At 30.9% G+C, this 14476-nt stretch overlaps 7 protein-coding genes across 7 annotated transcripts, besides 2 other annotated features; 6 read left to right on the top strand and 1 right to left on the bottom strand.

The window, feature by feature from the left end:
* Positions 1-140: part of a mobile genetic element that runs on past the window's edge.
* Positions 141-273: 133 nt separating this feature from the next.
* Positions 274-2001, top strand: TVAGG3_0322510 (ankycorbin family; the record flags this gene model as incomplete). Its single annotated transcript, XM_001581726.1, has 1 exon — positions 274-2001. One exon carries the CDS (start codon positions 274-276, stop codon positions 1999-2001), a length of 1728 nt encoding a protein of 575 aa, XP_001581776.1.
* A 244-nt stretch (positions 2002-2245) lies between these two features.
* On the top strand, positions 2246-3136 carry TVAGG3_0322520 (ankyrin repeat and EF-Hand domain-containing protein 1 family; the record flags this gene model as incomplete). The annotated part of the gene is made up of 1 exon (XM_001581727.1): positions 2246-3136. The coding sequence occupies one exon, from the start codon at positions 2246-2248 to the stop codon at positions 3134-3136; it is 891 nt and encodes a 296-aa protein (XP_001581777.1).
* Positions 3137-4461: 1325 nt separating this feature from the next.
* Positions 4462-5540, top strand: TVAGG3_0322530 (6-phosphofructokinase protein; the record flags this gene model as incomplete). Its single annotated transcript, XM_001581728.2, has 1 exon — positions 4493-5464. The coding sequence occupies one exon, from the start codon at positions 4493-4495 to the stop codon at positions 5462-5464; it is 972 nt and encodes a 323-aa protein (XP_001581778.1).
* A 221-nt stretch (positions 5541-5761) lies between these two features.
* On the top strand, positions 5762-7003 carry TVAGG3_0322540 (UDENN domain family; the record flags this gene model as incomplete). The annotated part of the gene is made up of 1 exon (XM_001581729.1): positions 5762-7003. The coding sequence occupies one exon, from the start codon at positions 5762-5764 to the stop codon at positions 7001-7003; it is 1242 nt and encodes a 413-aa protein (XP_001581779.1).
* Positions 7004-8968: 1965 nt separating this feature from the next.
* Positions 8969-10009: a mobile genetic element.
* A 673-nt stretch (positions 10010-10682) lies between these two features.
* Positions 10683-12014, top strand: TVAGG3_0322560 (arsenical pump membrane protein family; the record flags this gene model as incomplete). The annotated part of the gene is made up of 1 exon (XM_001581730.1): positions 10683-12014. One exon carries the CDS (start codon positions 10683-10685, stop codon positions 12012-12014), a length of 1332 nt encoding a protein of 443 aa, XP_001581780.1.
* Positions 12015-12380: 366 nt separating this feature from the next.
* Positions 12381-13610, top strand: TVAGG3_0322570 (uncharacterized protein; the record flags this gene model as incomplete). Its single annotated transcript, XM_001581731.1, has 1 exon — positions 12391-13551. One exon carries the CDS (start codon positions 12391-12393, stop codon positions 13549-13551), a length of 1161 nt encoding a protein of 386 aa, XP_001581781.1.
* A 137-nt stretch (positions 13611-13747) lies between these two features.
* On the bottom strand, positions 13748-14252 carry TVAGG3_0322580 (uncharacterized protein; the record flags this gene model as incomplete). Its single annotated transcript, XM_001581732.1, has 1 exon — positions 13831-14241. The coding sequence occupies one exon, from the start codon at positions 14239-14241 to the stop codon at positions 13831-13833; it is 411 nt and encodes a 136-aa protein (XP_001581782.1).
* Positions 14253-14476: the final 224 nt, after the last annotated feature.

Consider the following 14476-nt stretch of genomic DNA (forward strand, 5'->3'; position numbering starts at 1 on the left):
GCCGCGAGCGAAGCGATCGGCTTAGTTCGAAGATTTTGATTCAAATCTTTGCTGATCTGTAATTCGCGGAAGCCGCGAGCGAATCGAGCGGCTTAGGTCTAAGATTTTGATTCAAATCTTTGCTTATATTCCTTAAATTCAATTGATTATGGTTATATCTTCCATCTCAGATTTCTTGTTCATCATCCTAAATTTGATTACCCTCATATTGATAAAAACATCATATCTAGAATCAAAGATTATTACAAAGACATTTATAATGAAATTCAAAACATGATTAACACGGTTAACTCTCCAGAGAAAGCTTATCATAATTTCATTAACGGACTCCCAGTAAATGATGAAATTATCTTTGATGTCATGAAGTACTGCATTAAGGTTAATGATTTAACAACTTTTATGGATTTTTCTGCCAAATACGGATATGTAGACTTGCAGATCGATCAACTAATTGAGTTACTTCAGCTGTCATCATTAACATGGCCATTTGCTGCAGCAAAAATTGTTGAGAAAGAGCCAGATGGATCTGTTTGTATTCCATTAACAAGATATTTTTCTATTTCTCAATATAATGGATCAATTCCGGCACAAGTTGCAGATATTATTATGAAAGATCCTGATTTACAATCAAAACTCAATGCTTTTGACTGTATCAACTTGCTGTCAATGGTTAAACCAATGATCACAGATATTTCTCCATTAAAATCTCTTCTCGCAAAATTTGGATTGATTGATGAAGATAAAATCACTCGAAACCTTTTTGATATCAAAAAATTGGTTTTCAACTCTCCTAAAATCAATCAACTTGCGAAAGAGGATATCAACGGATTCGTAAATATCATTCCTCCATATTTTGATTTCATCAAATATGCCATTGGAGTTGAAGTTTCAAAAGAATTCTTTGATAAAATTGTTAATTTTGTCATCTCATTAATTCCTCAGAAAGAACAAAAAAACATTTTAAGAGCACCACAAGAAGACTTACCGACTGATTTTGTTAAATTTGTCACACATCCTATAAACAGGAAGTATGTTGATATCAAAGAACTCTGCAAATCAAGTAAGAATATGCCTCTTATCAAAGAATTCGAATTTACAAATGAAGAATTTGAACTTCTCAAAAATGTTAATTTCATGAAAGATTATTTCTTATTCAATAAATACAATGAAAAATTCTTCACTCTTGATGAAGTTCTCCAATGTGTGTATCCAGAGACAATTGTCCATTCAATATTGACAAAACCTTTGATTGATGGAGATATCGCAAAAATACAAAAATTCATCTATAATGAGAATGCGCGCTCAATATTCGGATTACCTCGTCGTAGGATTGAATACAGGCCTATTTTCGAGCGAGATGAGATTTGTAACGGTGTTAACACCAACACATTGTTAAAATTCCTTTCGCCGCAACAAGAATTTGATAAAATTTTCATTAAGATTTTTGATCTCTTGCTTTCAAAGAAATTGGATGATGAACAAAAAGCAGAAATGTTCCTAAAAATCCCAACTAATGATGAAGCACTTGAATTCATTCTTTCTAGAAGAGAAAAAATCAATGATTCATGTTTGATACTTTATTCATCTAGAGTTCGAGCAAACAAAATTTTGCTCGATGATCCTGGTTTATACATTGTCGAAAAAGGAACTCCAATAGGCGATGTTTACGTGGAAAAGTTATTCCGATTAAAGAAAGATGTTAATTATAAGTTTTTGTTCAAGTACAATGTTTCCAAGCAAGCAATGGCCAGAGCACTTATTTCTTCAGCTGAAGCTTCTAATATTGGAGGCTTGAGTTTCTTGATTTCTAAAGGAGTACCTGTCAATATAATTCTTAATTCAAAAACACCACTCCAAGCTGCAATTAGCTCAAGATTTGTTGAAGGTGTACAAATATTACTTAACCAAGGAGCATCACTCGGATTCAAGGGAATACAAACAGCTGCAATTTGTGCTGAAAATTCTGATGATATGACATATATGCGACAATATCAACATTGAATATGAAGCTCGTTTAGATGACATCAGAAGGATTCATATCAAAACATATCAAAAATCATTTTGTCCACATATAAATGATGATCTCATACAAAGCATCAATAAATTTGCTAAAGATGCTCCTAGGATTGGTACCATCGCTGATCTTGAATATAAAGGGGAAAGGTATCCTGATCAAACTATTGCTGAATATATCGGAATTGTATTTCAAGACAAATCTAAAATCATCCAAATTGTAAGGGCTGAAATGGTAACTTTTAAGTCATTCAGTAACCCATTAAGGATAATTCTTTTGTTCACTCCTGTTGATTTAACAGGATTAAGTCCTCTCATTCCATTGCAAATGGAAAGAAGAAATGCTATTCCAGACGAAACAAAAGAAGAAATTTGGAAATTCATTGAAAAGAACATTTATGAAAGTTCGGAATGGTTCAAAGCTGTCTACTCCGTCATAATGAACATTAAACCAATTAATAAGATGGAAAATTTATCAGATTTATTGTTCATTGCAGTAAGACTTGGTAATTTTGATATTATCCAAGAACTAATCATTAAAGGTGCGAAAATTAATTCAGTCGAAGGTATTTACAATCGTCTGTCACCATCATTGGAAGCAATTAGCAAGGATAGATCAGATATTTTGCAGCTCTTCATTAATAATGGATTAGATGTTAATAGCATTTACTCAAGAGATAACTTCACATTAATCAATGCTTCTATTGAGTATAATTCAATGAAATGTTTCGATATTTTAATTGAAAAGGCATCACTTAATCATATTGTTGTTCAAACACCAATGATGGTTGCCCTTCAAACATTCGAGCGAACAGGTAATGACTATTTCATCAATAAACTTCTTGATAAGATCGACATCGAATATGAAACCATTGTTGATAGTTCGTTTGTCAATTACACTTTATTCAAAGAAGGAAAAATCCCAGAATTCCATTATACTTCAGACCACAGATTTATCTCACCGGTTGTTGGACTGAATTACCAACCTATTAGACATAATTTGGATAACACAGATGTTGTTCAGAAATCATTGGCAACTGGATTCATCAATAGACTAGAAAGAGCCGACATCAAACAGAACTTTTTTGAAAATCTCAAAGATCGTAATGCTCATTTCCCGTGATTTATGATTTTTTTTTAATAAAAATAGTATTCACTAATCAATGCAAATCTTTTATAAAATTAATTAAACTTTGCTTAATATATATAATGCTTTTTTATTAAATAATTCATAGATGCATTCCAAATACCATATAAAAGCAATATGGACATGTTTTAAAACGAATTATCTGCAAATTTGATTCACAAAAGAAAATGCGAAGCACATTAATTTCATTTTCATAATTCTACTTGAGTTGAATAAACAAAACTGGATAATCTGTAAACAGTGCATGAATTAGATGTTAATTACATCTAATCAAATAAATGATAATATTCAAGAAATAACATTACATTAATCAATGGATCCATTAGACATTATTAATGAAATGTTTTTAGATATATAATCACCAAACAATACCTGATACGAAGAAAAATAATGATAATATGGCAAATTGACTGAGTTTTGATGGATAACATATATATTCTCACTAAAATTTTGCGATTAAGTATTTCTCAACCATTTCATGGTCTCACTAAAATCTCAAATAATTTTATGTTATGGTGAAAATTATGAGTATATTCTCTTTACTTACTATAATTCATTATGGAATTCTCGCTCTTAATTAGTAATGTTATCTCTTTCAAGATAATATTATTTTCTAAACTGCTGAAAACATATTCAGGAGTATTTGAGTATATCATTAGATAATATGCTATATTTCCCTGCTCCACCTTGGCAAATTATACGAAAATCATAGAATTGTAATTTCATTGTTTCTAATTGAAGTATAGATTTTGAAAAGAAACTATGATTTAGATGTCATAACATATTTACTATTCAAATTTTATGAATCTATATATATATACAATAAATTTTCAAAAATCGGAAATTGTGTTCGTTACATTGAACATATAAACATCATATATATAATTAAGAAAGAGAATTTAAGAATATAAATGGTTAAAAATAGAGATATACAACATTTGATAATTCGATTATTTTATTCGCATATTCGTTATATATACCAAAGCAAATTATAGCATTAGCAAATGACTATTATTCTAATCAGACCACTTCTCCTCCATCAAAATGAGCATTCAAAACAAATTTTACAATTTGACATAAAAAAAGCAAACTTTCAAGAAGAAGAAGCCAAAATATATCAGATCTTTTATAGTATATCACATATATGCCTCAAATGTTTCCAGCTTTGGTCAAGAAATCCTTGGGAAGGTCAAAAAAGACGAATAAATTTATCTCAATTTGGACTTTACATTGTCACTTTTCACAGCGATATAAAAATTTATGTTATATGACCAATTAATTATTCAATTTTTGATAACGATCGTCACTTCTATCAATCAACGATAAATCATAATGAAGAGGATTGCAGTTCTCTCTAGTGGCCGTGATGTTAGCGGAGCCAATGCAGCTATCAGATCCATCGTCCGTATGGGTGGAAAGTATGGCATGCATGTTTTCGGCATTACTGGTGGCTTCCGTGGCTTATACGAAGATTATATTGCAGCACTTACAAGCAGAGATGTTTCAGGCAAAATCGGTAAGGCTTCATCATTTATCGGAACCTCCCACGCCTTCGAATATCTCGAAGACAGCAAGATTCAAAGATGCCTCGCAAATCTTAACAAGAGAAGTATCGAAGGTTTAATTGTCGTCGGTGGTGGCGGCTCCTTCGCTCACTCTCGCGTACTCGCTGATAAGGGTGTTCCAATCATTGGCATTCCAGCATCAATCCAAGATGATGTCGTTGGCACAGATATCTGCCTCGGTGTTGATACAGCAGTTAACAACATCATGGATTGCATCGATCATATTCGCAGCTGCGACTCATCAAGAAATCGTTCATTCCTTGTTCAAGTTGAGGGCCGTCACTCCGGCAACCTCGCTGCCAGATCAGCTCTTGTCACAGGTGCTGAAATCTGCCTTATCCCAGAACACAACGGACGCCCACTCGAGGAAATTTATCAGAAGGTTCAAAAGTCTCTCGATACAGGCAAGACACAATGCATTACAATCGTTTCATCAGGCTGGAAGCCAGGCATGAAGGCCCTTGCTAACTACATCGAAGATAAGGATAAGGAGAACGATCTTATCATCCGTCAGACAATTCTTGGTTACATCCAGCGTGGTGGCTCTCCAAGTGGCTTCGATCGCCTTCTCGGTACTCGTATGGGTGCTGCAGCTGTTGAAGCTCTTAATGCTGGAAACAAGAACCACTTCATCAGTCTTCAGAACTCCAAGCTTGAAGTCATCCCAATCGAGGACACAGTTGGCAAATACCGCCCAGTTGACCCAGCTTTGTTCGAGATGATCAAGTCTACATTCTAAATTCTTTTTTACTTTCCCTCCTTTTTTGATTAAACAATCGTAATTGAACTCTATTGATAAATTCCTAATTTTTTTTCTTACTAAAACAATGCTTTTTTTCTCAAAAATGAAAATTTTTCCATCAAAAAAACCTTTCTGATCAAGAATCGAATCAATTATTGACCAAACATTTGCCTCTTGATTTTCCAACTCAACCTTCATCGTTTAGGTCAGATCATTTTCAATTCAATTTCATGATTTCAAGTTTAATTAGCCCTGAAAAATTTGAATAAAAAATAACGATATGTAAAATTTGTAATGTCATCCATTTACGATTACGCCACCCTTGTTGGATTTGATTATGCCAATGTTCCTGGCGTCATGAAGATATTCCCCGAAAATACCAATATGGGTGTTGAGGCTTTATACTTTGCTACATCTTGCTGGCCTTTCGAAGAGCGTTCATTCTCAAAAGAAAAGCTTCCAATGATATACTCTTTTAATGGAAAAACAACATACTTTCATTCTTTGATATTTTTATATAATCATCAAGTTTATGCGATAATTATGGCCACTCGCCGGCCATTCGCTTCATTATTAACAACGTTCTTGAAGCAAATCAAAGAACAATTTATGCTATCATCGATTCCAGAACCAAATAATGCTTTTACATACGTTACTTCGATTATTTCTAGCTGGCCAAGAGGAGCAGTTGAATCAGCTGTACTTACGTTCCCAACAAGCTCTTTGGCAATTAATTTCGACTATTCGCAGTTTTCTTATACACAATATAATCCAAAACGATATTTCTTAGTCGAAGAAGCCATGCGCATGTGGAAAGCATTGATTATCGGAGACCCCATCCTAATTATATGCCCTACTGCTGATATAGCATCCAAAGCTTGCTTTGCTGCTTTTTCATTAATATCTCCTCTTTTATTTGACGATGCATCCATTCTTTGGCTTCATGAAAGTGATTCCCGATACAATGAGATCCTATCAGGGACAACCCAATATAAAGTTGTCGCTTCTCCATCAGAAAAACTTGCAAAATACTGTCATCAATTCAAAGTTGTCGTTCATGTTCCAGAAATTAAGAAACAAAGTACAGACATTAATATACATGAAAAAACAAACAAGATTACTACAAAAGTTCTCAAAATGATTCTAGGAGAACTAGAAATGCTTCTTTCAATCGATCCTTATAGTGATTTCGTTGAAAGAAAGTTTGCTACAGACCATTTCAACATGATGATCAAGGAATTTGGCAAAGGAGACGGAATGACGATCGAAGATTACGCCAAATTTGAAAATTCAGAGACATTTAAGCACTGGAGAAGAGCTCAGGCTCTCAGATCTAATCTCCGCGATGCACTTCTTTCATACGTTCCTTCTGATAATTTTACAAAAAGATCTCAGAAAGAACTGCTGCAAATCATGGAAGGAATCGAATCAATTAAAGTTAAGTACTGGAATGATGCTCACGTTATGGCAGTACTTAAGAAGCATCAGTCTCGTGTTGAAAAATTGATCAAATCCAACAAAACTGAAACAAAATAAATATAGATTGTTTGAACAAATATGTACTATATAATGCATTTTTTCATTACATATCACCAATAATAGGTCTTATCGAAGAAATAAAATTATATATCCAAATTGAATGAATATAGGTGTTGTTTTAGCAATTCTGCAACTAAGAAGCATAATCAAATCCATCAGGTTGTACTTTGTTTAATGCATTCGATTTCTTCCTGCTAATTATATAACCAAGAATCGTTCATTAATTATCGTAATATTAGATAAGGGTTTCGTTTTGCTAAAATTGTCACTTTTATAGCATATTTGTTTTTGGATGTTTTGCGAAACCAAAAAAAAAAAACTATGATATACAATGTGTGTGTAAAGAAAATACTTTATTTACTAGTTAAAAAATCATTTGGTATTGATCAAGTTATTTTTTCTGGATAAGATATTATATGGATAATTGGATAGAAAATACAATTATATAATCTTGTACCTGGTTTAATTAAGCTAATTGTCATCAGAAACTTGTAATTTTTATGAATTTCAGATTTTCTTTTCATTACTGCTTTTCTTAATAGGTCAAGTTCTTATTTATGTTATAAAGTATGATATTTACAAATATCAAGTTATCGTGTTTTTTGAGAAATTATGAGAAACAAACAAAAATGAAAAAGATAGGAATAGCAATGAATAGTGATGTGGGTATAGAAAATGTAAGAGATATGAATGCAAAGCAATCAGTATTTAGGACATTGACCATAGATTTCGAAAAAAAAATGCTGCATATTGAGCGAAAACTATGATTATATTATAAGGCTGTCATTTAAAGCATAATGAAACTATTCCCTTTTCATTTTAATCGAATAAGATAGTAAAGATTTTTGAATTAGCTAGAAACTGATGAGATGTTTTCACAAATCAGATTTTTAATCTCTATAATGCATAATTCACTCAATATCTCAATTTTGATATTGCGAGATATTTTTGCTATCGGTTTCGCAATTTTGACACAATAGCAAGAGGGTTCTATAAGCATTATTATCAACGTAGAATCTGAATATCATATCAGAAAATGTCGCAAATCTGACATTTACCCGACCAAATAGCAAAAATAATTGAATACTTTTCGCCAAAACTTTAAAAATTGATAAAAATATGAAATATAGATATTAAAGAGACTTTTTATATAATATTCATAAAGATTTCCCAAAAATATGATACCGCAAAATTAAAAAAGTGACGTCTTGAGTGGAGTCAAAGGTCGAAATTGCTAGCTAAATGTTTTTTAGCAAAATTGCGTATTGTACGTTTTTTTCGCAAAACGAAACCCTTATATTAGATAAATTTAAAAATTATGCGATAGTGAAAAAGTAGTTTTTCAAACAAATTAATGTGGGAAAAAGTCAATAAAATTTAATCAAAAAAATTATTTGAACGATCATGAATAAAAATAATCAAATTGATCATCTTAGATAGTTTATATAAGATATTCTGCATAATGAAGTGTATTTGTTAGTGAATACAAATTGGTTGAACAACATTATGCAGGTTCTTATTTACCGTAACTAGAGGAATACAACTTTAACGAAATCTATTCGGGATTACAATTATAACTATCGTGATATTTAGAAATTTATGTATTTGACAATTCTTATCTAAGAATCCTTGACATCTGATGTTGGTTGCATACTATTTGATGATACACAATTTTGCAGTTTATTTTATGAAAGAGGAATGGATTTTAATAAGAAAATTTCGAGAATGAAGTAATTGAACAAAATGAAAAATGAGAAGTTCATCATCTAAACTTGCAACATAGTGAGACAATATATATTGTAATCATGTTTTTGGGGTTAAAACTGAATTATCCATTGTTTTGGCGTTTTTTATTAAATTGTGTGATGCGAAATTTGAAAAATATCCTTATATTAGAAATCGAGAATATGCATTTATGAGAATTTTGTGATTTTTTCAGAGTCATGTTGTTTATAAAATTAAGGGTGCACCCGTATGTACGTTTATTTGAGAGGAGGAGGATTACCCTCTCAATTTTGAGGGATTCGTTAGTTTATTTTCTCGATGAATATGCAATAAAATTTGATTTTTACCTTATCAATATACTTCATATAATATACACATGTTCATGTAAAAACTTTTTTCCAAAATCCTCAGGAATTAAGGGATTTTTGAATTTTAAAAATTTTTTTCGAATTTTTTCGAAAAAAAAATATTTTCAGAACAGCCTTAACGGCTAAGATTTAGGAACAATGTTAAGTATCAAAAAGAAAGGAGGTCTGATATAGACAACATATATCGTTGAAGGTTGAAAAAATCTCTAATATTTGAGCCCAAAATTTCAAATTTTAATTTTTTGAAAAAAGAGGCCACCCGTATGTACGTTTATTTGAGAGGAGGAGGATTATATTTTTGAAAGGGTGAAACATTATGAATATGTTAATTATATAATAATATGTATTATTATAAAAAAGAAAAAATAAAGCACGTTAAAATTTTTCTTTCTTGATTTTTTACAAAATCTACTTAGAATTATGCAAAATATGACTAAATAATTATAAATTTCAAGTTAAATTTTAATTTTGATAAATAATTTAAATTTCAAAATATCAAGTTCAGTTCGACTATGTATGTAGTAATTCCTCAATAAAGTGCCAAAATCCTATTAAAATATATGAACATTTTCAACATTTTAATGTTTTTATTTAAAATTTTGATGGAATATGAGCTTCAAACAATTATTATGTAAATAAAAATAATTAAATATATGTATTTATTCGTATTACAACCGTAGTAAGTCGATTCTTCCTTTCTTCTACTGAGGTTTGAATTTGATTTCGAATTGTAAAGAGATTCAAAGGGAAAATACTAGCGGATAAAAACTACCTCCATGAAAGGGTCATAATGGAGTCAAGTTGTATTTTTTGATATTTTTTGCTTTTCGAGCCTAAATAGGTAGCCAAGATAATGCCTAAAAATAAGGTTCTAAATTCTGAAGTTTACATGATCCTCTCGTGTGCACCCTTAAACCAAAAATTGAAAATAAATTTGAAAAGTAAGAACATTTGAATAGTTTATTATTATAGGCATATTTTATTGAAGATATATATAATATAGAAGAAGTACATCATAATCAAATTAATTATATTTTGAGAGTATTCTCAATATCAATGAAAAATCAAAATCAAGATAATGCTAATAATAATGTAACATTAAAAAATTTTCATTTTTGTTTTTGAATTGTTAACAAAATAATCGTCTTTTCTTCATCATTCAATTGAATGATTTCTAGTGGTTTTGTCAAAATAGTTGAAATAATTCCTCATTGAATATTACTAAATAGAAAGATTCAATTGTACTCTCCGAAATGTCAATTTTCTAAAAACTTCTCGTTTTTAAAGATTGCATATATTATTAATATTAATATCAATTATTAAACGTTGGTCGGTTTCTAATAAAAATCGTTAACATTCAATTTTTGTCATTCAAATTAATATATCATGTAACTGTTATATTATAGGTTGTTTATTATAATTTAATAATTTTCTAAAAAACCATTTGTGAACTTTAAATTCAAAATATCTCAAAATTGAATATTATAAGATTGAATTTTTCAATACTTTACAGCAAATCTTGGAAAATCATCTGAAATCCTATGCAAAGATATCAGATTCCGCTTATAATATTCATCATATCGATGGTGTTGATGTTGCTTTGCGCAGTTATAAAGCCAGATATTTACATAAAAATTAAGAAAGTAGGTTTTACTTTGGACACTTACTGGATACCATGTTTCATTGCAGCTATCATATGTATAATTTGGAGATTTATTCCAATAAGAGCATCCATTCATTATCTTTGGGAATTCTCTTCCTTGAACCCGGTTGGAATCATCATTCTAGTTTTTGCCACTGTTTATATCAGTATGTTCCTTGACACCACTGGTTTTTTCAAGATGTGCGCCACTTGGGCTATCAAGAAAGCAGGAAAGAGCGGAACTATGCTATTCTTCATCATCTATTTCACAGTTGCAGTTATTACAGTATTGTCATCCAATGATGTTGCTATCCTTACATTTACGCCTTTCGTTGCTTTCTTTGCTCGTGCAGCCCAGGTCAATCCGATTCCATATTTATTTGGTCAATTCATGTCAGCAAATAGCTGGGGTATCATGCTTATTATATCGAATCCTACAAACGTTGTTGTTGCTACTGGTTTTGGTCATTCATTTGGCTATTATTGCAAGTATGCAGTAATTCCAAGTATTGTTGCAGGACTTACTCCTGGATTATTAGTATATTTCATATTTAAGAAGCAAATCACTAAAGAAATTGTTATTAAAGGTGAACTTGCTGAGCCAATGTCATTAGTCAATAATAAAAGAGATATGTGGGTAGGGCTTTTCTTCTTAGGCGCCACAATTATTCTAATGGCTTGCAGTGAGATTCCTGGTTTCAATTTCGAATTATGGCAGATAGCAGGAGCAATGGCCTTGATATTACTTATATATAACATTGTTATTGATATCATTCATTGGAGAGAACCTCATCCTACAAAACTCAGAGAGATTTTATCAGAATTACCATATTCAATTATTCCATTCCTTCTTTCATTATTCGTATTGGTCAGTATTCTTACAGATACAGGACTCTTTGATGTACTTGGAAAAGCTATTGGAAAGATCTCAAACGTCTCAATGCCAATATCTGTTACTTTATATGGTATAATAGCAGCAATTTTCGGAAACATATTGAATAACATTCCATTATCTGTTGCTTTAGTTCCTGTCATTCAATCAATGAGAACAAATAAGCTTCTTGGACCAATTTACGGATCAATTATTGGAGCCAACTTATCTGCATTAATTACACCTCTAGGATCTATTGCAGGTATCATGTGGATATCATTATTGCGTGCAAACAAGATCAAGCTTGGTTTCAGTCAATTTATGTTAATTGGATTCATAGTAACACCTGTGACGCTAGCGCTTTCATTAGCATCGTTAATGATTGTGTTAAGCTTGTGGTAGTTTTTTAATCTATCTCTTTTTCTATTCAGAAGTATAATATTATAAAAAATTAAAGTTAAAAAATGCTTTTTCTGCCACTTCTTTGTTTGCCACAAGTATGTTTGGATGCTTTCAAAATAATTCTTCTTACTTTCTAGTTCATTCAAATATTGGATATGAAATCATACTATCCATGCGGTAAGAGTATATAAAACTTACTACTCTACGCATAAATTGTATGAATTAAAGAATTCTAGGATGCAAACTGTGTATTATAAAATTGGAAGATTCATCAAAAGAAATGATTCATTTCTAATTAAATATTTAATGCTAAAAGGTTAGATATCCTTTATGCATGTCAGAAAATCATTTTCTGTGAAAATCTAAGAATTTTGTAATGCTTCCTTCTTCTGATATCAATACACTTGTTCCCGAAATCAGAAGATTTTTCACTTCTAACTTCTTGGGATTAAGTCAGTCTACACTCAGGAAGCTATTTGCGGAAATGAAGGATCATTGTCGAAATTTATTAATTCCCTGCCAAAAATTATTAGCTTCAAAGGTTAGAGAATCAGATTGTATTAGTATTTCTCTTCCACCGGATAGAAAATTCATGTTTGAACAGCTAATAGTACTTGAAAAACAATTTAACAATGAAACTACAACAGCTATCGAAAAACGCATCAAAACTCTAACAGATATTATCAATACATGCAATATGTACCTCAATGGTGGTACAAAGATTGATGTCATGCCATGTAAAACTCTCCTTGATGTTCCTATTGAAACAATTGTTGCAGATGCAACAGCAAGTACTCGTAATTGCATCAGATCTCTACAGACTCTCATATTGTCCACTAAAATCTTTGTTGTTCCACAATCAAATTCTTCTGAAATTACAAAGGTAATACAATTCCTACGCCAGAATAGCGATGATGTAACATACTGGTATCCAAGATGTGACGATTCTGAAAGACTCTGTACTTATATCGCAAAATTTTATAAATTTAATTTTGAATCTGAAACGTCAATGCTGTCAAGTATTTTTAGTGTAACTCAGCAACTCTTATCCATTACTGGACTTGATATGGACTATTTTCCAACAATTTACTTTTCAGTTTATCGAATTGCGTTTGATATATCGTATCCTCGATTCTTCCAGTACGATTGCACTAAGAATTGTCTCATGTATGAGCATCCGAAAGAATTTTCTGAATCCGTGCAAACACAACTCAATATTATTAATAATTCCTTAACAGAGATATTATTGGAGACTAATCCTATTGATATTGGCTTTCATATGAATCATATCTTGAATGTAATCGGGTCAATTGTAAATTCTGAGCGAGAACAGAAAGGATTACAAATTTATACATTTATATCAGCAGATATTGTTATTGATGTACTTGAATCGATTTTATACATGTACCAGTTTACATATGGTTGCTATTTACTGAAAATAATAGAAAATTTCTGTACTCATCAAGTTTTTCCAAACAGCTTTCAGTATTCATGTCAATCATTTAGACTTGCTATACTAGATTTAATGAACAAATGAAATATATTAAATTTTATATTTTTTTGTTTTATAATAAAATTGTTTGTAATGTTATGCGGTAATTCTAGATATTTTTATAGATTGGCCAAGCAAAGATGAAATAACTTGATAATATAATTGAATCAAAGAAAATATTCTTTTAAATATTAAAATTTATAAATAAGAAAGAAAAACTTGAAGTAATAAGTCATAATATGTATGTTTATACAAGCAGTGATATAAAATAAAAGTGCTACAAAAAATTTTCACAACAAAGATAAAAGATATGTTGGAACCATGTTAGTTCTTGTTATCTAGTTTGGGTATTTTCAATAGACTACCTGATATTGGTGTAAAATCGTAATAAAATTCTAAAATATTTACATCTGGATCAGCATCTTCGTCAGTTCCTGGTTTTGGTTGAAATGTTGATAATTTGATTGTAAAATCCTCGATTGGTTTATAATTATCTTCATTTTCTTTGATAAAAACATGAACTTCTTCTGGTGATACTGTCCCACCATGATGCTTTGAAACTGTATACATAAGATCATAAATAGTTGCAGAGGAAAGGTCTAATCTTTTCTTGAAAGAAATAAAGGGGCATTCACGAAGATGAAATTGGACATCAATTGGTTCAGGAGTAGAATCAAAGAGGCCAAGAGATTGGCCGGCTGCTGAATTGGCTGTCTTTGCTGACCTGGCACTCATGGCAATGTAAAATTATTTTTTGACAATAAAATTTTCTATCGGAAATGACTACTTTTAAATTTCGTTTAAAATGCATTTTTTACAATAAAAATTCATCACAAGTTGCGCCTATTGAAATTTGAGAAGGCGAGAATATTTTTGGCAAAAATGGAAATGTCTTGATTTATAAGGTACAGGATTAATTTTCAATACAATATGGATAATGTTTGTCATTTCATTCAGATCGATGTAATCG

This window comes from Trichomonas vaginalis, chromosome V, assembly GCF_026262505.1.
Source record: "Trichomonas vaginalis G3 chromosome V, whole genome shotgun sequence".
NCBI lineage: Eukaryota > Parabasalia > Trichomonadida > Trichomonadidae > Trichomonas > Trichomonas vaginalis.